Raw genomic sequence first — 24,756 nt, forward strand, 5'->3', positions numbered from 1 at the left:
TCCCTGGTTCTCAGCTTGCTGCTCTAACCCTTAGGCCACATCTCCATTGCCTTACGCTTCAGTTTGCTCATCTGTAAAGCTGCTGATTGATTATGTTGTTTTCTTAACACAACACTTAGTTTGCATTTCACCCTGAGGAAAAGTAAGAGCTTAAGCTGTGATACGGTCTTGCTCTCATTGGGTTCTGCAGAGATGCAGGATGAACGTCTTTCACCTGAGGCTGACATTTGTAGCTGATTTTCAGTGATATCCTGGAGGCAATCAAATCTGGCTGGGTGTGATGATGAGGTCAGGCTCCAGGGAACTTCAGATTTTGAGTGGGAAAAGAATTTGTATAACTGTTGCAGACTTGTTGTGATTTTCCCATAGAGAGAGCTGCGATGTGGTCAGGAGAAGAGTGATCTTGAGTAACCCCTGAGCTTCTGCCCATCCAGAACTATGGATGAGCAAAATATCTGTAATGCTGAAGACTGAGGAATTCTTGTCTCTTTTTCTGTCCCACCAGTTCATTGTGGTGTTTGTTGGAAAAGTGCTAGCTGGGCAGATGCGTGAAGTGAGCGATGTCCGAGAGTACGATCATGAGGACAGTCAGAAATTGACTCTGCAGAGGCAGAAAGAGGAGCTTCACTCTGCAGACTCCTCCAAAGGGTGAGTCGCCCTATGGGTCATAAGGTCTTCCTCCTGATTCCCATCATGGGTTCTCATCCTGAGAAGTAAGGAGGAAGAAGAGATGGCTGAGGAGAGATAGGATAGAGGGTTATAAAATGCTAAATGGAGTGGAATGGGTACATGTGAATCGATTGTTTACTCTTTAAGAAAGTACAAAGACTCAGTGTTTCCCAAGTCCAGTCCTGGAGTACCCCTTGCCAGTCAGGTTTTCAGGGTATCCACAATGAATATGCATGAACTTGATTTGCATACACTGCCTCCATTATATGCAAATCTCTTTCATGCATATTCATTGTGGATATCCTGGAAATCTGACTGGCAAGGGGTACTCCAGGAGTGGATTCGGGAAACACTGACCTAGGGGACACACCATAAAGTTGCATGGTAGCATATTTAAAACAAAAATGAGAAAATAATTTTTCACTCATTGCCAGAGCAACTGGTAAAAACAGTTAATGTAACTGAGTTTACAAAAGGTTTGGACAATTTCCTGGAAGGAAACCATTATTAAGGTAGACCTGGGGAAAGCCAGTGCTTATCCCTGAGGTTGAGTAGCATGGAATCTTGTCACATTTTGGGACTCTACAAGGTACTTGTGACCTGGACTGGCCACTGTTGGAAACAGGGTAGTGGGCTAGATGAACCCATGGTCTGACCCTGTAGAACAACTCATATTTTTATAAACATTGACGGTTTGATGGCACATGCCCCACTGAAGTACTGCCCTCTATAGCAGTCAATAGATCACCTACCAGGCAACATCAATAAGATATTGGATTGAGACGTCTTTTTCCTTCATGGTTCAGCGTCATCTCCTAAATACAGGCTGCTGAAAATATCTGGACTCCTTAAGACGGGAATGGTAACCAATATATCAGTGCTGGCCATTCGTGTCTGAGTCAATGTTTTCTAGTAATGACCACACTGGTAGTATAGGGTTACTATATTTGCCTTGACAAAAAAGAGGACACAAAATAAAATTCAGCTCCGCACCCCTCCTTACCTCCTACTCTGCCACACCCTTGCACCGCACAGTCATCACACCTTTACCCCCCTGAAGAAATCCAGATTCTACAAACAGTAAATACATTTTCTTCCGTACTCTGCTAAATATAAAATGAAAAGATGTGCATTTCTAAGCATTTCATTCTCCATCCCCTTCTATGTATTTCTCTTTTCCCTCCCTCCCTCTTCCCCATGTACATCCCTCCCAATCTTTTTTCCAGCCTCCCTCCACCCACCTTTTCTTACAGCTTTCTCATTTCCTCCTTCCACCCACATTCCATCCACATCCCCTCCCCTCACATACCTGATTATGCCCTGGTGGTCTAGTGGCCTCATTGGGGCAGAAAAGAACCCCACTCTTTCCAGCCTGGCACTGCCACTGATTACTTGCTGCTAGCACCGCTTCAAAATGGCTGCCAAGACTTCCAAGAAGTGACCTCGCAAGACTTCTGCAGAAGTCTCATCAAGTCACTGCTTGAAGTCTTGGCAGCCATTTTGAAGCGGCGCCAGCAGTGAGCAGGTAAGTGGCTGTGCTGGGCAGGAAAGAGTGGGATTCTTTCCTGCCCCGAAGAGGCCACTAGGACCATTAAGGCAACCTGAGGCCCGCTAGCCTGCCTGCCTGCTTGCCCACCCACCCACAAGCCCGGACAAACAGGCAGGCTAGAAAAACCCACCAGTATGCCCCATGGTGCCCTCAAAAAGAGGACATGTCTGGGTAAACCCGGACATGTTAATCCTATGGTAGTACATATTTGGCACATGCTATCAAAAGGAAGGGGGAAGAATATGCAACTGGGCGGGCTCTGTATAGTCAAAGAAGGGCATGGAGAGAGAAGAGGCTAACTGAGCAGGGTTCACAGAAAACTGGAATCCAACACGCTGCAGTTATATAGGGTGGAGATCTGAGCTGGACTCAGCCTACACCAAAATCACATTGAAATCTGCAGCAGGAGTGGACCTGTGATTTAGCGTTTATGGTTTTTTTTCCCCTGTATCTTCTCTTACAGGCAGCATTTGAAGAATGGCATCATAAAAAGTAAGGAGTTATAACAGTGTGGTGGCCACCGTTTGTGAGCAGACCAATCTGCTGCAACCTGCTAGGATCTTGACTAACCCCAGGCAGCATTGACTCAGGAGGGCTATCGCAGTACAGCGTAGGCGGAGAGCTGACAAGGAGCTGATGGTTCTGCTTCATGTCCTCTGATGTATGGCCTGTCCTAGCCCTGTTATCATCATCTTTTTTTTTTTTATTATTACTTGTTGTTCTGTGGCTCTGTTCTGGTGATGTCATGACACTCCCACAGGTATAAGGACTTGCTTGCCACCTGCAGTGTCCCAGCATCACCTTACTCCACTGTTGCAAGGTACCATGTACATCAACCCTCAATTTCTTAGTCTTTATTCATTTGAGTGCAGGGTGTGAACTCTTTGCTGAAGACCTATTGGCTGAGATTCAAATCATGTACAGTATCGAAGTGGTTAACAGACTGCCACCTGACCCTTTTAAAGGCATAATGAGACAGCAACCATGATCAAAGGAGGAAGATTATACATTTCTTTTAAAACATAAAATCTCCCCCATCCTAATCAGACCACTGACTATGCAGATGATGTAAGGAGACACTGGACTAGATGTCAGCTTTTTGAATCGAGGCTGATTTGTACTGTGAAACTGCTTATTTGTGCTGTAAAAATTATTTTCCTGGCAATTTTGTACTCAATGAAAATATGTTTGTGGTGGGTGCTTTACCCTTTGGATATCTGTTTAAAAAGAGGTGGAAGGGGTAAGGATGGAAATGAGCAGAGACCAGGTAGAATCTGTGGTGACACTAGGGCCAGTGTTAGAAATGTGCAAATAGGACAAATGCCCTGGGCCCCAGGCCACAAGGGACCCCCAAGCCTGCTCAAAGCTAAAGGAACTGTTTGTCGGTCAGTTTTGGGACCTCATCCAAAATTTCTTCCCTGGACCCCAACATGTATAACACCAGCCCAGAGGGATGGGGACAACTAACAGACTGGCTGGGCTAAGAGGGTCTGATGTGGTACAGAACAAAAATCATGTTTAAAGGTCTACAGCATTCACTCAAAATAGTCTCCCAAAGAACAAGTTTAAAGTACTTTGTAATCAATAAATCATTTGCGGAGTACAACAAATTTGAAAGGGAAAAGGCCTTGGTACCCTTGCCTCCACCTGTTTAAAAACTTACAAGGTGAAAGAACTTAATAAGGGCCAATTTTCTTCACAGGCATAAAAAAACCTTCCAAAGAGAATTGTTAAAAATCCACTTGTGTTCAATTACATTGGTTGCACAAACTCATACATTACTCAAAAAGGAGAGAAAGACAAAAACTTAGCTTTCAAAAAATAAGTGCTCTTCCACTTTTCATATCAATCACACCCACTGTGGCCAGAGTTTCACTGCGAAACAGTTTCAAAGTGTGACCAAACAAATCAGCGTTTTCAGGCACAAATTTATCCGTGGCACTCGAGTGACTTATTTGTTACAAAATGATTTATTGATTTACAAAGTATTTTAAAAGCTTGCTCTGTGAATATTGATATATAGACTATTTGTCTTTACTATTGAACATAAAGGTCAACAGCAAACTCTTCCATTTAAAATCTTCACTTCCTGGATTCTGGCTAATGCTTAGTGGGTCAGGGGAGGGAAATTGGGTTGTAGTTTTTGTAGGCCTAGGGTGGGATGTTGGGGTCGGATCAGAGTCCGTCTATCACCTACTTTATGGGAGTTGTTATGACCCTTTACTTTCCCTAGGATAGACCCCTCTAACTCAAGCCAGAGTAATCCTGAACTGCTATAGAGGAAATGTAAGTTTTGGTCAGAAGCAAAAGAAAACCCAGTGTGACAAGGGGAAGAAAGAAATGATTTTCTGCTTTTCCTTTGAAGAGAGCTGCACCTATATGATGGTATCATTAGATTATCTACTTGCATACAGGACCACCGAGAAAGGGGGAATGGAAGGGGCAAAATTCCCCAGGTCCAGGCCTCCAAGGGGGGGGCCCGGTGCTGGGGTCTCTCTCTCTCTCTCTCCTGCTCCTGACGGGACCCAGGTGATTGCATCCCGACAGGAGCAAGAGAGAAAAAACTCTGGCGCCAGGCTATCAGTCCTCCTTGGAGGCTGGGGAGGACCCGGAGAAGACACAGCAGGGCCTCTGGTTTGGCTGTCAGGGGCACCCCTAGGCCCTGCCAGCAGAAGAGGTCTTTCTCTGCTGCATTGCCTTCCAATGGCTGCTTTGCCCCTCAGGCTGCGCATGCTCGGTTTTGAAACCGAGCATGTGTAAGGTGAAAGAAAAAAACACCTGCAGGGGCAGGCAATGCGGCAGAGACCTTTTCTGCTGGCGGGGCCTAGGGATCTCCGCCAGCCAAGCTATTTGGAGTGCCAGTAGGTGGGGGGCAGCAGCAGCAGCAGCGATCCTGAGGGGGGAGCGGCAACGGTGGCGATCCTGGGAGGGGTGGTGGCCCTGCCTTGGGCCCGGCTCAGTCTTTCGGCGGCCCTGTTTGCATACATTGGAGGCACTGCAAACTATTAGATTACATGCATATTCATTGGGAAAATCCAGAAAACCTGACCAGGTTGCTGCTCCCGAGGACCAAGGTTGCCCACCCTTGTACTATCCCTATCACATTGATTAGAACTGGGGCCACCTCTGCTTCAATATGTGGCCTCCACCTGGTGAATACTCTCTGCACAATATAGAGCAAATTACAAATAAAAATTAAAAAATGCTGACTGCAAAACTTCTAACATTCTTGTAGAAATTTGGTAAAATACAGTTATTTTGATTAAATAAAGGTAGACATGTCCTAACTGAGTGTTTCCCCAAGTCCAGTCCTGGAGTATCCCTTGCCATGCAAATCTCTTTCATGACTATTCATTGTGGATATCCTGAAAACCTGACTGGCAAGAGGTACTCCAGGTCCAGACTTGGAAAACACTGTCCCAGTTTGCTCTCAGGATGGCATTTTCCTAAGCCAATGTTCTCAACCCAGTCCTCAGGGCACACTCAGCCAGTCAGATTTTCAGGATATCCGGAATGAATATGCACGAGAAAGATTTGCATGGAGGCAGTACATGTAGATCTTTCTCATGCATATTCTTCGTGGATATCCTGAAAAACCATGAGGACTGGGTTGAGAAGCACTCATTAAAATTTGCATGCACATCCAGATGCGTGCTATTCTATAAGGCACGGTGCCTAACTCCCATGGTGCGTATCTCAAAAGGGAGCGTGGCCATAGGCGTTTCGACACATTCTGAAAATTTGCATGCAAGCTTACTGAATACACCCAACTTGGGTGCTGGCATTTACACCAGGTTATAGTAGGCATAGGTTCGGTGCCAAAAAGTTAGGTGTGGGATCCGCACTAAATATGATTCTATGTAAGAATAGTGCTTAGCGCTGAAATTTTTCAGCACCCAAGTTTTGTCACCATTTATTGAACTCCATCCTCAATATAGGGCAGTTTTCACCTTGGTTAGCTGGCCAGATGACTTGTATATGGGGAATATGCTTCTATATCAGAAGCGTAGCCAAGTTGTGACGCCAGGGAGAGCAGAGAGTGGACTACGTAGGCGCACGCGCAACAGACCACCTGAAAAATAGATGCCGTCTGAAGTCCGTTTGGGGGAGCAATCGCTCCCCTGGCGCCCCACTTAGCTACTCCTCTGTTCTATATAAGTTTCTATGTGAGGTGTTGTCCTATCTGTTGCTGGCCAAGTGCAATACAGCTTATATTATGTGAATGACACACTATCACAGTCTCTGATGAACCTCAAGGACTCTTTAGACTGCCTCTGTGTATTTTGCCTGCTTTATTATATAGGTGGGAGTATTGCTTACCCTTCCAAATCTCTTTTTCTTAAATCGCTTCAGTTATTGGAGGTGGAAAGTGGCTACAGTATAATTCAGGAAGCGTTTTCCCCTGCAGGGAACTTGAGTTTTCTCAATCTTCAGACTTCCTTCCTGTCCTACTCGTCTATTGGAGAATCAGAAATCAGGCTGGATTGACGGATAAGAATTTAGGGGGTGAGAGGTTTTATCCTTAAAATAAGTTATATTTTAAAACTTTTTCACCTTTCAGCCCATTGCTGGGGAGTTGACATTACAACATCCCAATTGTCCCCATTAAGAGTACAATTAAAAGATTTCTTTCTGCCCCTTGGTATCAAAAACAATTTTTTTAAATTTAACATTTCTGCAAAAATTAGGGGGAAAATGCTTCCTAAAATGTGTCAGCCTGCAAAGTGACCAAAAGTACATCAGGCCAGGTGAGTGGGACTAGCATGAGGCCCTTACAAAGTATTTATACAGGAACCCAGGAAAGTGGAAACATTCTGGAGAAAGTTATATGAGGACCTAGTAGAGTATAACAAAGAATCAGAATGGCTATCCTGCATACAGAAGAATTTGGAGCAGGTAAACACCCCTATGGAATGGCCAGATTAAAAAGAGCCCCATATTGGAAGAGTCTTGGCCTAGATGGAGTGACCAATTTTTGGTTCCAACATTTAACATCCGTCCACCAAGACATAGCAAAGTGCAAGAATCAATTGATTAGGCAGCCAGATTTGATACCACATTACCTAATAACAGGCAGAACACTTTTTCTTCCAATGAGAGATCCAGGCAGCACTCCTATAAATCGGGGCGGACTGAGAGTGGTCTGGGCTCTGGGGAAATGAGGACCATTGCCCCCCCCCCCCCCAGTCCTGCTGTCTCCCTCTCCCCCTGCCACTGACCTGAGTTTGATTCCCACTGCAGCTCCTTGTGACTCTGGGCAAGTCACTTAACCCTCCATTGCCCCTGGTACAAAATAAGTACCTGAATGTATGTAAACCGCTTTGAATGTAGTTGCAAAAACCTCAGAAAGGCGGTATATCAAGTCCCATTTCCCTTTGGTCCTGCATCTAAATCAGCCATCTGCCGCCGACACTAGAACGTTCCTCTGCCACGGCCCGTGCTTGTGGAAGAAGGAAGTGATGTCAGAAGGGGGTGGGCCGCAGCAGAGGTAAGTTCCAGTGTCAGCAGCAGATGGATGATTTAGCTGCTTGTGCCCCCACCTGCAAAGGGGGATTCAGGGACGGAAGCGCAGGAGGGGAAGGAGATGGGAGCGTCCCGGTTCCAGATGAAAGGGAAGGACGTCACACATTGGTGACATGGGAGGGAAGCACTGCTCCCCCCCCCCCCCCACACACACACACACAGGTCTGGGCCCTCAGGCACTGTCCAGTTGCCCATATGGTCTGTTAACCCTGCTATAAATTATAGATCAGTAACTTGTCTACCTACAGTCTATAAACTCTTCACTACAATAGATTGTGATAGATTATGTGATCATATAGACTGTAATAACATCATAGCAATAGAGCAGAAAAGCAATATGAGGAGCACAGGGAATGAAAGACAACTTAATGTTGAATAAAACCATCATGGCCAGTGCCAAGAAAAGCAGACTGACAATAAAAAAAAAAGCCTTTGATAGCATCTCACACTCCTGGATAATAAATTGCCTTGGAAATTTATAAAATCCTGAACTGAATACATCACATCCGCCATGAAAAGGTGCCATATGCATATGGACAACTTATCATTCCTAACATCAAGATGCAGCGAGGCATATTTCAGGAGACTCCCTGTCCTCATTTCTGTTTTGTTTGGCACTTAATCCACTGAGTACTCTTATTAACTCCTTGGGCTATGAGTTTTAGCCTTACTCCTAAAGGTGCCAACGATCCAGAGGTTATATCACACTTACTGATTGTAGATGACCTCAAGCTCTACAGTTCCAGTGACCAGCAATTAGCGGAACAACCTCAAGTGGTGAAAAGCTTTTCATATGACATCAAGATGACTTTTGGTCTGTACAAATGTGCTAAGGTGATTTTCCTTAGGGGAATGTTGAGAAAAACTGAAACATCTCCGACTGATGACTGTGAGATGAAGGAATTTGAACAGGAAGGTGTACATAAATATCTCGAGTGCAGGAAGGAACAACTATCAAGCAAGCGTCACTGAGAGAAAAAAATCAGCAAAGAATATTATAGGAGACTAAAACTGATACTGAAGAATGCACTAACATCATGGAATAAGATACTGGCTATTAATCAACTGTCACTTCCTGTACTCGTATAGATTTGGTATTGTAAACTGGCCTCTTAAACACCTTGAAAAACTAGATGTGTGAACAAGAAAATTTCTCCATGCCCACGAGGTCATCTATAAGAATCAATATATGCCTTTCCTAGATCTGAAGGAGGAATGGGTCTCATAAAAATAAACTATACCTAACAAGCTACTATCATAGGCCTCCATGCTTACTTAATAGTATCATCACATCCCAATGCACAAAAGGTCTTGAAATATGAAAGAAAACTTCCAGAATCCAGTTCCATTATTAAACCTAGACAAGCATTCTGTTGAGTAGAAGGAATTTGTGAAAATCCATAGGTATCAAAAGGAAAGGAAGCAACAGAATTTGCAATAGAAGAGAACAAAAATTAAGAAATTGGATCAGCAGGGGAGAAACAAGAAGCAGCAATTGCATAAGTACAGCAGGAAATACAAAGTGTTACTCCGGAACCATTTGTTGATCAAAACCAGACACATGAATGCTTAAGGAGAGGTGACTTGAAACCTATGATTGAGTGATTAATAACTGCAGCCCAGAACAGTGGATTATAAATGAGATGGTTTACAGCAAGCATTGAAAAACAAAATAGTGCAACAGACATCTGGAATGCTAAAAACTCAGCCTGCACATTCCTCAATCTACACCTCCCCAGCTGCAAAGGACTAAAATACAGACTAACACACACGTCTAGCTTTTCTTACATGAGCACGCAACTGTGAAACGCATTACCACTTAGCTTGAAAACAAACTACGAATCAATCAATTTCCGCAAATCTCTGAAGACCTATCTATTCAACAAAGCATACCACAACGAGCAATAACTTAATGATTACACAACACCACTTCAACTACACTCTTAACAGTCACTCGCTATACCCATATGCTTAATTCTATATTGTTATTCATGTACTCCATGCAACTCTAATGTATCACTTACTCCAGAAGGCGAATGCCATAACGGAACTTTGCAAGCTAATTCGATATTGTCATCCTTGTATTTCATGTAACACCAATTGTTTCTTTTACTCTGGAATGGCGAATGCCATAAAGGAATATTGTAAGCCACATTGAGCCTGCAAATAGGTGGGAAAATGTGGGATAACAATACAACAAATAAATAAATAAATAGGTTCTGTAAGAAAGAGCTAGAAACTCATCTTGTGGCTGGCAGCAAAGTGCTGAAGGTGGAACATTTTTATACAGAAAGGCACAACAAAGTGGCATTCATTGGAACCACTATAAGCATTACAACATCAGTGTACCAGAAAAGCATTGGGATCATGACCCTAAATGAATTGTGGAAAACAAAGACGTTATGGTCACCTGGGACATCCCCATCCCGACTGATGAAAAGCTGGATACAAGAAAAGTTGTAAAAAAGAAAAACACCATAACGGCATTGATTACAGAGGTGTCAGTCCCAAGCAATTACTTGGTGAACCTTGTGGAGAGAGAGAAGATCCTCAAGTTCCAAGAAATGCAGTTGGAAATCAAGAAAATGTGGCAGAAAGATAACGTTTTGGGTGTCACAGGCTTGATCAAGAAGAACCTCCAAGCACACCTGAATAAGTTGCCTATACATATTACATCTTATGAATTCCAGAGGGAAGCTCTCTTTGGCACAATGCAAGTACTATAGCAAGTGTTGGCTTTAATTTGAGATACTGAAATCATACTACACATGCCCTGGATTAAGAGTGAGGTTCATTCCTGTTATGGCATGCTCAATACTAACCCATTTGGAGAAATTGCCCCCAAGGACACAGGAAAGTGGATGTATTAGAACATCTTTACTAAATGGCTTCAGGTCCTCTGGGGTTAAACTCTCAGCTCTTCACTCAGAGATGCTATGGGAGCTTTTGGCTTTCTGGCAACTGGGCCATTTTGTGTCAAAGGTTGTAGCCCCAAACAGCAAAGGGGGACTGGTTTGAGGCCCTGTGTCCCAGACATAAGGACATCCAGAACACTACAGCAAAAGTGATTTGGGGACAGCCAAGGTGGGTTTGGTCTAGCCATTGTTGCAGCAACTGCATTGGTTGCCTATTGCTGCAAGAGTCAAGCTTAAAATCTTGGCTTTTCATATGAGGGCCAACAGGCTTCATTATTTGACAGAAAAGCTTTCCTGGTATGTCTCTAGTCAGCAGCAAAGGTCCAGTCGAGTGGCTCTGCTGTTAATGCCTCATATCAGAGAGGTTACTTCTCCTTCTAGCCACTGAAATTAGACATGAACCTTTCTGCTTACACTTTTTTTTTTTTTTGTTACATTTGTACCCTGCACTTTCCCACTCATGGCAGGCTCAATGCGGCTTACATATTATATACAGGCACTTATTTGTACCTGGGGCAATGGAGGGTTAAGTGACTTGCCCAGAGTCACAAGGAGCTGCTGAAGTTTGTAATTTTCTTCGGAAAAAGGATGGGATTTTTGGATTGAACTCATACCCTTTTCAGTAATAGCTGAAAGTGAAGTGAGTTACAATCAGGTGCAGTAGGTATTTCCCTGTCTGTAGAGATTTTACAATCTACAGAAAGCTGCAGAAACCTACTGCAGACCTAACCATGCGGTTACTGTGGGTTGTACATGGGTTATATGCGCTGAGCAATGCAGAGAGAGATTGAACGTGGAATACAGGGCTGCACATTGCATTAAAATGAATGCTAATAAGGCCATGAGTATTCCACAGCAATGTAGAGAGGTAAATGGGCTTTTGATGCGGAATTACCATGAGAAATTTGTTGCTAGGTCTGGGGCTGCATAAAATGGTTCATGAAGAGGATTTCATGCTGATTTTTGAGATTTAACTGCCAGTTTTGTCTCCTTTTGCAACCTGAAGAAAGCCCCTGCAAGGTTCAAAGGCAGACAGGAGGTTATAGACTTGTGTGTATGTCTGAACAAAACTGATAGTGAAAGCACACAGTGAGGCCTGTTCTGTGTTTAAATATGAGCCTTGCAAAAATTGCCTGGCCATAGATTTATATGAGGCTTGTATCTAGGCACAGAAGAACAGGTGCCTGTCAGGGGCATTATCGAAAGAAGGGTGCCCATCTTCCAACACAAATCGGGAGATGGTCGTCCTTAGGGTCACCCAAATCGGCATAATCGAAAGCCGATTTTGGGCACCCTCAACTGCAGTCCATCGCAGGGATGACCAAAGTTCACAGGGGCGTGTCGGAGGCATAGCGAAGGCAGGACTGGGGCATGCTTAAGAGATGGGCGTCCTCGGCCGATAATGGAAAAAAGAAGGGTGTCCCTGAGGAGCATTTGGTCAACCTGGTCCATTTTATTTCACGACCAAGCCTCAAAAAGGGGCCCGAACTGACCAGATGACCACCAGAGGGAATTGGGGATGACCTCCCCTTACTCCCCCAGTGGTCACCAAACCCCCCACCCTCACCCTAAAAAAATTATTTTTTTTTTTTTTTGCCAGCCTCAAATGTCATATCCAGCTCCATGACAGCAGTATGCAGGTCCCTGGAGCAGTTTTAGTGGGTGCAGTGCACTTCAGGCAGGCGGACCCAGGCCCATCCCCCCTACCTGTTACACTTGTGCTGGTAAATGTGGGCCCTTCAAAACCCACCCGAAACCCACTGTACCCACATGTAGGTGCCCCCCTTCACCCCTTAGGGCTATGGTAGTGGTGTACAGTTGTGGGGAGTGGGGTTGGGGGGCTCAGCACCAAAGGTAAGGGAGCTATGCACCTGGGAGCAATTTGTAAAGTCCACTGCAATGCCCCCTAGGGTGCCTGGTTGGTGTCCTGGCATGTGAAGGGGACCAGTGCACTAAAATGCTGGCTCCTCCCATGACCAAATGGCTTGCATTTGGTCGTTTTTGAGATGGGTGTCCTTGGTTTCCATTATGGCCGAAAACCGGGGACGACCATCTCTAAGGTCGACCATCTCTAAGGTTCACCTATAAGTTGAGATTTGGGCGTCCCCGACCGTATTATCAAAACGAAAGATGGACGCCCATCTTGTTTCGATAATAGCGGTTTCCCCGCCCCTTCACGGGGCCGTCCTGCAGGGACGGCCTCAGGAAAACTTGGGCACCCCGTTTGATTATGCCTCTCCACGTGTACTGGCAGTTCTGTTTTCTTTCGGACATGCGTACAAGAACCGGCACTTACCACAAAACAATTTTGCACATACATCTGGCACGCTCCTCTCATTAGCCATAAGTTGATGTGCACAGAATTGGAATACATTTTATTTTTGCATCAGCCCCTAAGTTTGTACCTAAGCAACAGAGGGCTAAATGACTTGCCCAAGACCACAAGATGTAACAGAGGGATTTGAGCCCAAGCTTCCCTGGTTCTACCTATTAAACTAGTGCTTCACTCCTTAGCTTAGATCATTTTTCTCTTAGTTTGATAACTGTAGGCTATTTTTGTTGTTGTTAAGGTTTTATGACACTTTCAACGCCCACGATTTGAACTGGGATTGTGGTCTGTAAATGTGCAGAAGAAAAAATAAATAAATAACCAATAGACCGAATCAAGAGCTGTCCCTGAAAGGAAATGTGAAAGGCAAGAGACAGAGAGAGAGAGAGAGAGAGAGAGAGAGATGTGCAGCCAGAAAATGTTTGTTTTGTGTCTTTTATGTGATGTTAATTTTGTTTGTGGTTTTCTCAGTATTTTAACATTGTGGATACTATGATGTCCTTTTACTAAGCTGTGGTCTTAGTGCTTCCTTACACATGTCTTTCCCACACACTAAGGCGATTTTTAACACAGCCTTAAAATTAACAATTTTCAGGGCTGCCAAGGGGGGGGGGGGGGGCAATGTTCTCTGGGCCTGGCCACCAAGGGGGGGCCTGGCACCAGAAGGTTCTGTTCCCTCAGTCTATCTGTCTCCTGCTCCTGTGTGCCGGACCCGAGGGAAGAGCAGATGCAGGAAGGTAAGGGGGTGGGGGGTGGTGGCAGCCTGAGTTGGGGGGCGGCTGCAGCGGCCCTACCCTGGGCCCGGTCCTATCGCAGCACTGCTGATTTTCTATTTTTTGTATTAATGGCCATGCACTAATGTCACCCATCTTGTAGGCAGAAAGGGTTCACATGGTATTTCTGTTCTAACCAATTAGCATTCAGTAATGTAGCTGTAACATATAGTAACATAGTAAATGACGGCAGAAAAAGACCTTCATGTGCTGTTTGGTGCACGGACACCCATTCTCCACCCTCTGACATTCCTCCTCAAAAAAATATTTTTAGTGCACGATTAGTGTGCACAATTTGGGCAGTTACCACAGGACACCCAAGTGCATCCCGCAGTACGTTATTTTAAGCTGAGGGGCACATTAGTACCTAACACAGCTTAGTAAAAGGGCTCCTATGTCATTAAGATCTCTTTCTAAAGAATGCATGCTGTTTGCAAAGAGGAAACACTCTTCTGGAAAGAGTTCACACTTGTGAAAAATGTGCACTTTTTTTGAAAAAGTGCACACTATTGACAGCACATGAAAAAAAAAAAAGAGAACATTTTGTGATTTTTTTCTGTTTATTTATTTTATTAGGATTTATTTACTGCCTTTTTGAAGGACTTCGGTCAAGGCAGTGTACAGTAAGAATAGATCAAACATGAGCAATAGGCAATTACAGCAGTAAAAATATTCAACTAACTACTAACATTTCTAAAGCGCTACTAGGGTTACGCAGCGCTGTACAATTTAAACATAGAAGGACAGTCCCTGCTCAAAGAGCTTACAATCTAAAAGACAAGAGAACAATCTAAAGAATGGCATGGTATACTACTTGCAACGTCAACACAATACATTATCATTTGCTAATTAAATGAAACAACATGAGGAATGTTTCAAATTAATGCATATGCCTAGAGATAGGCACAGAGAGGGAGAAAGACAGTCTATGATCTAAAGTCAGAAGGTGGAAGAGATTGGGGAGGGAGGGAGAGAGAGAAATTTGGAGGGAGTTTGCTGAGGATGCAAGAAAACCATGGGCCCTGTTTACTAAGCATTTTTAGCACTTCCTAAAAATTAGCACAAAATGCTAGATACACCCATATATTCCTATGGGTGTGTCTAGCATTTCGCACACGCTAAAAATGCTAGCCCGCCTCTAGAATGGCTTAGTAAACAGGAACCCATTTAAGTGCAGGCAAGGGGTGACAGGGCTTCAACCAGCCCTTGCTTGACGATCACAACATAAAAAAAAAAAAGAGAGAGGGGGGGGGGGCTGGGGAGAAATAGGATAGATTTTGTCCAAATTGAATTACACCTGGGACAGTGTACCTGAATGTAACTCACCTTGAGCTACTACTGAGAAAGGTGTGAGCAAAATCTAAATAAATAATAATTTAAAAGTGGTATTGGGTAGGAAATTCAGGTGTCTTGTAGATCTGTTTTCCTACATGACACCCAGGGCTGGTCTGGTCTTGGCAATTGTGGGGCCCTGTGCAGACCAGTTCAGTGCCCCCCCCCCCTAATTGGCTTACCATATTCTGTTATGGCATTCGCCATTCCAGAGTAAAAGAAACAATTGGTGTTACATGAAATACAAGGATGACAATATCGAATTAGCTTGCAAAGTTCTGTTATGGCATTCGCCTTCTGGAGTAAGTGATACATTAGAGTTGCATGGAGTAACATAGTAACATAGTAGATGACGGCAGAAAAAGACCTGCACTGTCCATCCAGTCTGCCCAACAAGATAAACTCATATGTGCTACTTTTTGTGCATACCCTACCTTGATTTCTACCTGTCCTCTTCAGGGCACAGACCGTATAAGTCTGCCCAGCACTATCCCCGCCTCCCAACCACCAGCCCTGCTTCCCACCACCGGCTCTGGCACAGACCGTATAAGTCTGCCCAACACTATCCCCGCCTCCCAACCACCAGCCCCTCCTCCCACCACCGGCTCTGGCACAGACCGTATAAGTCTGCCCAGCACTATCCCCGCCTCCAAACCACCAGTCCCGCCTCCCACCACCGGCTCTGGCACAGACCTTATAAGTCTGCCCAACACCAGTGGCGTACCAAGGGGGGGGCGGTGAGGGCGGTCCGCCCCGGGTGTCAGTGGGTGGGGGGTGCTCCGTTGCTGACTGCAGTCAGCCCTCATCTCCTCTCCATCCTGTGCCTTTAAAATAATCTGAAAAGCAGCATGGCAGACAGCGCTTCGCGTTTGCCCTGCCTGCTTGTAAAAGAAAGCGCCGGCAAACCTCCTCGTCGACGTCACAACGTCGCGTCAGGTCTTCCCTCACTGGGTCCCGCCCAGTGAGGGAATACCCAACGCGACGTTGCGACGTCAACGAGGAGATTTGCCACTTTCTTTTACAAGCAGGCAGGGCAGACACGAAGCGCTGTCTGCCATGCTGCTTTTCAGATTATTTTAAAAGCCTCAGATGGAGGCAGGAGACGAGGGCTGTCGTCGAAGGTGGTAGGTGGGTCGAGTTGGGGGGGGGGCTTAGATGGGCGAGGAGGGTTTCAGATGGGAGAAGGGGACTTGAGAGGGGGGCCTCAGATGGGAGAAGGGGACTTGGGGAGGGGGGTCTCAGATGGGAGAAGAGGGGAGAAGGGGACTGGGCTGGGGAGAAGGGGGTGGGGGTCTCAGATGGGAGAAGAGGGGAGAAGGGGCCTGGGCTGGGGAGAAGGGGGGTGGGGGTCTCAGATGGGAGGAGATGTGGGGAGGGGGGTCTCAGATGGGAGAAGAGGGGAGAAGGGGCCTGGGCTGGGGAGAAGGGGGTGGGGTCTCAGATGGGAGAAGGAGATGTGGGGAGGGGGTCTCAGATGGGAGAAGAGGGGAGAAGGGGACTGGGCATCTCAGATGGGAGAAGGGGACGTGGGGAGGGGGTCTCAGATGGGAGAAGAGGGGAGAAGGGGACTGGGCTGGGGAGAAGGGGGTGGGGGTCTCAGATGGGAGAAGGGGACGTGGGGAGGGGGGTCTCAGATGGGAGAAGGGGACGTGGGGAGGGGGGTCTCAGATGGGAGAAGGGGACATGGGGAGGGGGGTCTTGATGGGAGGGGACTGGGGTGGGGAGGGGGTCTCATGGGAGAAGAGGACTGGGCTGGGGAGAATGGGGTGGGGGTCTCAGATGGGAGAAGGGGACGTGGGGAGGGGGGTCTCAGATGGGAGAAGGGGACATGGGGAGGGGGGTCTCGATGGGAGAAGGGGACTGGGGTGGGGAGTCTCATGGGAGAAGAGGGGAGAAGGGGACTGGGGTGGGGAGGGGGATCTCAGATGGGAGAAGAGGGGAGAAGGGGACGGGTGGGGAGAAGGGGGGTGGGGAAGGGGCCATGCGAGAAAATGGGAGCCATGCCTGGGGCTGGTGGAAAAATGGGTCTGGAGCAGAAAAGGGGTCCCTAATGCAAGGCATGTGGATGAAGGGGGCTGGAACTGGGGGCTGAAAAGGAGGGTAGGTGGGATAAGGGGGCTAGTACTGGAACTGGGGGCTGAAAAGGAGGGTAGGTGGGATAAGGGGGCTAGTACTGGAACTGGGGGCTGAAAAGGGGCAGAGGCTGAAGCTGGGGGGACTGGGGGCTGAAAGGGGGACAGGGAGAAGTGGCTGGGGCTGAAGCTCGGGACTGGTGAGAGAAAAGGGCTGGGGCTGAAACTGCGAACTGGTGGGATAGTGGGGCTGAAAAGGGGGAGCAAGTGGGAGATGTGGGCTGGGGCTAGAACTAGGGGCAGGTGGGATAAGAGGGCTGGAACAGGGGACTGAAAAAAGGGGCAGAGAGAGAGAGAGAGAGGGGACAGACGATGGATGGATGGATGGGGGAGAGAGGGAGGGCAGACCCTGGATGGATGGGGGGAGAGGGGAGGGCAGACCCTTAATGGATGGGGGGTAAGGGAGGGCAGACCTTGGATGGATGGGGGAGAAAGAGGGAGGGCAGAAAGTGAATGGAAGGGGGAGAGAGAGGGCAGACAGTGAATGGAAGGGGCAGGGAGAGAGGGCAGACATTGGATGGAGGGGACAGCAGAGAGGGCAGACACTGGATGGCAGAGAAAGAACGAAGACAGATGCTGGATGGAAGGAAGACTGAAAAGAAGATGAGGAAAGCAGAAACCAGAGACAACAAACTGTAAATAAAATATATATTTTTGTTTTTTTTGCTTTAGGATAAAGTAGTATTGTAGCTGTGTTAATAAATGTTTATAATAGAAAATGTAAATAAGGTAATCTTTTTATTGGACTAATTTTAATACATTTTGACTAACTTTCGGAGAACAAAACCCCCTTCCTCAGGTCAGGTTAGGACACTGTAACACACTATACTGTATTGACCTGAGGAAGAAGGTTTTGGCCTCTGACAGCTAAATGTATTAGTCCAATAAAATGGTATTTTATTTTCTATTTTTGTTTTATTTCTATTTGTTAATTTGTAAAGTGGTGATTGGTATTTGTTAGGTTTTTTTTCCAAATTTACATCTGCTGCCTTTATATTTTGCACAGTACTAGGGGACATTTTCTGTTTCTGTGGTGTTGCATTGCATGCAGAGTCTGGCATCTTGGGGGTTCAGTTTAATTTTTGCCTAAATGGAAAGTTTATGATTACTTGTTCTATAGTGGATTAGGGTGTATCTGTGTTTGTGAAAAAGACATGGCTTTCAGTTGGCATTGACTGTGCAGGATTGACGATCTGTACTATCTGTCTGGTTTCGTTTTACAATAGGTGAATTGATGTTCTAGTGCTCACTGTAGTGTTTAAGATTTCTTTTTCCATGTGTGACTCATAGAAATGACTGCTTATGGTATGGTAGAATTGCTCTATAGGTCCTGAGTGTTTTGTATTCTTGGTATGCCTAGTACTGGAGTTTGGAGGGGGGTGTTAAAAAATGACCGGCCCCGGGTGTCAACTACCCTAGGTACGCCACTGCCTAACACTATCATGAATAACAATATAGAATTAAGCATATGGGTATAGTGAGTGAGTGTTAAGAGTGTAGTTGAAGTGGTGTTGTGTAATCATTAAGTTATTGCTTGTTGTGGTATGCTTTGTTGAATAGATAGGTCTTCAGAGATTTGCGGAAATTGATTGATTTGTAATTTGTTTTCAAGCTAAGTGGTAATGCGTTCCACAGTTGCGTGCACATGTAAGAAAAGCTAGACGCGTGTGTTAGTCTGTATTTTAGTCCTTTGCAGCTGGGAAAGTGTAGATTGAGGAATGTGCGGACCGATGTTTTAGCATTCCAGATGTCTGTGCATCCCAGAGGTGGCTGCATCATTATTCCTGAACAGCTGTAAGTCTAGCATAGGCTAAAATCCCATTTAGAAGGTGGAGGCTTTGTACCCTCAGTTATTATATTTTATAAACTTTCCACCTGCCCCTGTTCTTCATAGGACAGGTGTTCTTAGCACATATCCCCACAGCACATGAGTGAGCCAGAGACTTCCCAGTACAAAGAATCATTGTTCACTGTAGCCATTTCACTAAACTTGTCAGCAAACCTAGTAATTCACAGGAGGAGTGGCCTTGTATGCAGAACAATGAGCTACAATTTAAGGAAACCAGAGTCGAAATCCCACAAAATCCTCCTGCTTACTTTAGACAAATTACTTATTTCCCAAGGCCTCAAGTACACACATTAGAATGTAAGCTCTTCGAGGAAGAGACTTGTACATGTAATAACATAGGCAGCCGAGACCCCTCGGGCCTATAGGTTCTTGGATATAACAATAATCATACAATAATGACACGACACATGGTATTTATTTAACATGGCACAACTTGTCCGCAGCTTTATTTATGTACACAACATCATAACCCTGGGTATACCCAAGCCGATCCAGCCTCTGGCTCATTATCCAAACCCAGTCCGCTGTCATAGCAAGACTGGCCAATCGTAAACCAGTTCCCCGCCGCACAGCAAGGGAGCTCAACCGTAAGCGCAGCTACCCCAGCTGCCTAGCTTATACCATCAGGCTTGGGTACCCCGCCACCAGCCCGGGGTAGCACGGCTTGCCCCAGGCCCCCCACCAACACTGCGGCCAGTTGAGCCAATTAACAGGGTCTAGCACATTCAGCGACAGGTCATTTCGACTTGCAGATAAGATGGGTCCATCTCTTCGAAAGAACCCTGGGCAGATCTCTTCTGCCCCATCGCGCGTCACATGCCGATTTGCCGCTTCACTTTCTTTCTGGGCCTGCCGGCGTTGGATTACTGGGATACGGAGATAGCCCTGGGCCCATTTATCCCTCTGACTCCCGTCTCGTGCGTTCTTATGCCTTCGCTTTCCTCATTCCAGCCGAGTGTGTGCCGTACGGCCGCCCGATTTTTTCGCGTGTCCAACTTCTCACCCTGCAATATAAATTAGTGGTTGGTAGGCAGTCATAAATACCAGCATCCTGGCCACAACTGGCGGCCAATCCCGCCAAGTGTTACTGAGTATCCAACATCTATCCCCGCAATGTAAAATAGTGGTTGGTAGATAATCGTGAGTACATAAGTACTGCCACAGTGGGAAAGACCAAGGGGCCATCGAGTCCAGCACCCTGTCCACTACGGCGGCCAATCCGCCCTGTGTTGCCGCGTGTTCAACATCTCGCCCTGCAAATAAAATAATGATTGGTAGCTAGTCATAAGTACATAAGTAATGCCTCACTGACTGGGAAGGACCTAGGGGCCATTGAGCCCAGCATCCCGTCTATGCCGGCGGCCAATCCCGTCATGTGTTACCGAGTGTCCAACATCTCACCCTGCAATATAAAATAGTGGTTGGTAGACAGTCATAAGTACATAAGTAATGCCAAACTGGGAAAAGACCATGGGGGCATCGAGCCCAGCATCCTGTCCCATGCCTTTGGCCTGCCCCTCCAACGGCACTTGGCCATCTTCCAGACGCCCAAACGTTCTATGATGTTATTCCTGGCTCCGTGGGTTTTCCCCGGTCCAGTCCGTAGTGGTTTATGGACTAGTCCTCTAGTAAAACTGTCCAACCCCTATTAAACTCTGTCAAGCTAACCACCTTCACCGAGTTCTCTGGCAAAGAATTCCAGAGTTTATTATGCTTTGGGTGTAAAAACAAGATTATATATATATATAATTGTTTTTTGTTTTTTTTTTAAACATTTGGTACCGTGTGGTTTCAATGTGAACAGACGCTTCTCATCCACCCGTTCTATTCCACTCGTTATTTTATACGCCTCCCCTTAGATGTCTCTTCTCCGGCCTGAAAAACCCTAACCACCTAATCTTTCTTCGTAGGGAAGTAGTCCCCTAACTGCTAGCGTTTTTGTTTTTGTTTTTTGTCCTTCGCTGCACTTTTCCAATTCTACTATATATCTCCTGAGATGCGGTGATCAGAGCACAATAATCGAGGTGCCTATCCTCACCTTTACAATGTACCCCTTGACCATTATCTGGGAGAGCGCCTGGGCCTGTACAGGTTGTCATCGGTTCATGAGGCATTTGTCCATACTACTCTAGCCTTGGAGTTGCTCGAGAACCTGTCCACTGCACTATGGTCTTTCCACGTGGGCCAAGGAACATGTTCTATGGCCGAAGGTTGTTCTCTGTGTGCTTAAGTCGCCCCAACTTAATGGGAAGGCTTTCGAACAACTCAGCACCGGGGCGTATCCTTATGGCTGAATGTCTTGCCCTGATGATCGCCCAGCCCGTTAAGGTTACCTACTAGTGATTGCATGTCTTGCCTTGTTACCTTTTTCCTTTATCCAGAAGCCCCTGCCCTGAATGCTTTGCCTGGTTGCCGACTAATGATTGCCTTTCTCGCCTTGTTACCTGTTCTCTACCACAAGGCTCCTGCTATGAGAGTTTTTTTTTTTGCCTATAAACTCCATGTCACGTGCACACCACTCAGTGCCCGAGAATTGCTGTCTCGCATATGTGCTCCAATTTTTGTGTTTCACTAGGGGAGTACCGACTGACTCTGCTAACAGGGGAAATGGTTTAGTGAGGACTAGGATGCTTTGTTGCCGGCAGTGAACTTTATTCGTACTCGCCGGGGCTCACTGCGCGCCCCAGTGCGGCTATGTGCTGACGCATTCGCACCCGGAGCAGGATGCCAAGCAACTCATGTGCATGCGCTTATCATAGTTGCATTAAACCCCCACTTACAGATCGGACATCGTCTCGGTGCACTGGCAACAATCGTCAGGCCGACTCAATGTCTGCCTTGACCATGCAGGATTCCCGCCCTTCTATCCCCGGGAGGGATCCCTGCCCTACTTGCCCCATTTGAACATCTGATTAGGGGAAAAAAGGGGCCCGCCCCTTTCCTTCGGATCACTACCTTATCTGCTCATGACCGAGCCTCCCTGCACTTGCGCATCCCTAAATGTGGAGTTCCTAACGCTCTTCCAAGACCCAGGCTGGAATCCGGAATTCTAAACACTGGGTAAAACCTTCTTCAAGTATGTGGGCTTCGGTCTTGTGCCAAATCACAACCGCATAGTGATTATGTCATTCTCCTATGCCTTCAGGCTACAAGAGTCCTCCTGTCAGTTGCTTTGCCCCATTCAAATGGTACCTAGTTCTCAACTGCTGGAAACCTGCTGCATCCAAAATTACATCCGTGAATTGAAACGGCGAGGCCCCACAATTGAAATGTCTATTTATCACTATCTTTTAGTGTATCTTTTATACATAGCTATACCTGTACATATGTTCATACCAATATACGTATATACATACACATATACTTGCCATAAATGTTGCCAACGGCATGATCTCGCTGTCATCCAAACCTGCTTTTGAAATATGAAAGAGGGAGAGAACGATATGATTGAAACAAGCCACTTTACACTCCGAATTTACCCCTTCTTCTGTGCAATTCTCATAGCTATGTTATGCTCCCATCCGCTGGTGGCTGTTGGGGACATTTCTTTAAAAGGCGATGACAAATGTTATGCTGATGCTAGTGAACCTCTCTTTAACATGCAAAGCTACCTGCTTTTATTAGCAGTGGGGGCCCAGGTTTTCTCTCTTTTTGTTGAGAGGAAGGTTTTGGTTGCCATCTCCTGTGCATTTAGAGAGCTGTTACTGGCTGGCCTGCAATCCACCACCCCCCAGTCACAGGACGCTACTCTTGCTCTCTGTAAATTTAATAAACAGGCCCCGTCTAAGGGTATTAGCACCCGAGAGGTGGCATACCTTTAATTTCCTTCCATTACATTTATTGAATACTATTTTACTCGGGACTCTGTAAATTTTAGAAACAGTCCCATTCTAAGGTATTAGTCACTCTAAGTCAACTGCGTCTCCTAGATCCATAGGGACGAGCTCGTGGACTCGCTGCTTTTTTTTTTTTTTTAATATATACCACTTACCTCCTTGTGTTCAACGTGAGCTGTAGGACACTACGGTTTTGTTTTTTTTGCATTGTTACCATATGTTGCCATCGGCATTAGAGTGCTGCCAACTGAACCTGCTAAATTGCGAAAGACAGAGAAAGAGATGAGACATAAGCCAATTCAACTGCTAACAGAAATTTCCCTGTTCTTCTGTGCAATTCTCTTATCTATATTCAACTGCGACCTGCTGGTCACTGGTGAGGACATCTCTTTCAAGGCCTTGCATTTTTTTTTTTTACCTCAAACATGCGTCTGTCCTGGGAAATGTCAGAAACAAATCAAGGTCACGTACACACACAAAGTATCACATACTAGTCTAAATTGCTGGGCAGACTACATGGACCGTGCAGGTCCCTTCCTGCTGTCATACACTCTGTTACTATGTTTGTTTGTTTGTTTGCTTGCTTTGTTTGAATGAGTGGCAATGACGGCTGCGTGGGGGAGTGGGAACAGAGATTACCCAAATTGGCTTCCTTTCATACAATGGACTAGACAGCCTACTGCTACTACTACTACTATAGCATTTCTATAGCGCTACAAAGCGCACGCAGCGCTGCCCAAACATAGAAGGCAGTCCCTGCTCAAAGAGCCCACAATCTAGTAGGCAGAATTAAGGCAAATGAATCAATTAATGCGCAGAAGGAGAGGAGGGTAGGTGGAGGCGAGTGGGTACAATGCCCACTTCCACTGCTGTCCTTGCAGCAACAAATACCTCAAATCTCATTGCACCTGGCCAATGTGAGGAACATAAACCCACAGAAGAGTGAAGAGTAATTTGACGGTGACATCTTCAACTGGGTGGGTGGAGGAAAGATAGGATTTTTGTGCATTGTTTGAGTGTACTGGATGACGGCTGCTTAGGGGTAGTAGAAACAGCGATCAACCACTTGGCCTCTATGCTTACCGCGCCGCGGATTAGATAGGCTCACTTACACTCCTGTTCATTAAACCTCCCTGCAGCAGCTCCTAGGTTTGCTTGCTTTGAGTGGAAATAGGGAGGGATTAAGCAAACAACTGCTCTTACCAAGACTGGTGCCCGGACGCCTTAAGAGGTCGTCCGGGCTTCGCTCAGGGGTTTTTAACCCCTTCTATCTCCCCTATCAGCGGGGTGCCCTCGGACGGCGGGAACGTGCCCACCCCGCTAGCACCCTGCTGGCCCCGGAGCGCATGCCCATCGGGGCACGGCGCCATGTTATCTGTGGCTCCGTGCACCCTTGGGCACTACGCCTATCTTTACTGTAAACTGCCTTCAACATTAGTTGGAAAGGTAAGCTAAAAATCACTTATTATATGACTTAAATTGTCTTGTCCATGATGATGCTTTTGATCCTTCTCCTAGGTCGTGACTCCTATGGAGACTAGCCTCTTGCAGCTATAGCTTCATAATTTGATCGGGCATTTATAGCCATCAGCTGTCCCCCTGGACACCCACAGTCCATCCTAAGTGAGCATGTTGATGGCACAAGCAACATCAGACAGACCGCCCACCGCCACGAATTAAGCAGTATCTGTCAGCTAGTTAAAATGTTCCATAGTACTGTTTGGCATCCCCCTTCCCTTAGAGAAAAGAAGGAATTCGATGGAGAGGTAATTTAAATTCCATTCAGACAACCCCTGCAGTGCCCAGGGATGGGGAGGGTCTGGGTAAGGAAGGGACCGTTTGTAGTTGT

At 46.2% G+C, this 24,756-nt stretch overlaps 1 protein-coding gene across 2 annotated transcripts in view; it reads left to right on the forward strand.

The window, feature by feature from the left end:
* Positions 1–21,292, forward strand: part of CERS1 (ceramide synthase 1) — a 103,563-nt gene extending 82,271 nt beyond the window's left edge. Inside the window, exons 6-9 of one of the 2 annotated variants that reach the window (XR_003943732.1) lie at positions 506–648; positions 2,682–2,941; positions 11,703–11,706; positions 21,282–21,292. Coding sequence is in view for 1 of the 2 variants with exons in the window: in XM_030217701.1 (XP_030073561.1) it covers positions 506–648; positions 2,682–2,724 (186 nt within the window). In the remaining variant the exon portion in view is untranslated. Of the gene's footprint in view, positions 1–505; positions 649–2,681; positions 5,422–11,702; positions 11,707–21,281 lie in introns of those variants that run through there. The other variant, XM_030217701.1, reaches the window with a different exon arrangement.
* Positions 21,293–24,756: the final 3,464 nt, after the last annotated feature.

The sequence above is a fragment of the Microcaecilia unicolor genome, chromosome 11 (genome assembly GCF_901765095.1).
Source record: "Microcaecilia unicolor chromosome 11, aMicUni1.1, whole genome shotgun sequence".
NCBI lineage: Eukaryota > Metazoa > Chordata > Amphibia > Gymnophiona > Siphonopidae > Microcaecilia > Microcaecilia unicolor.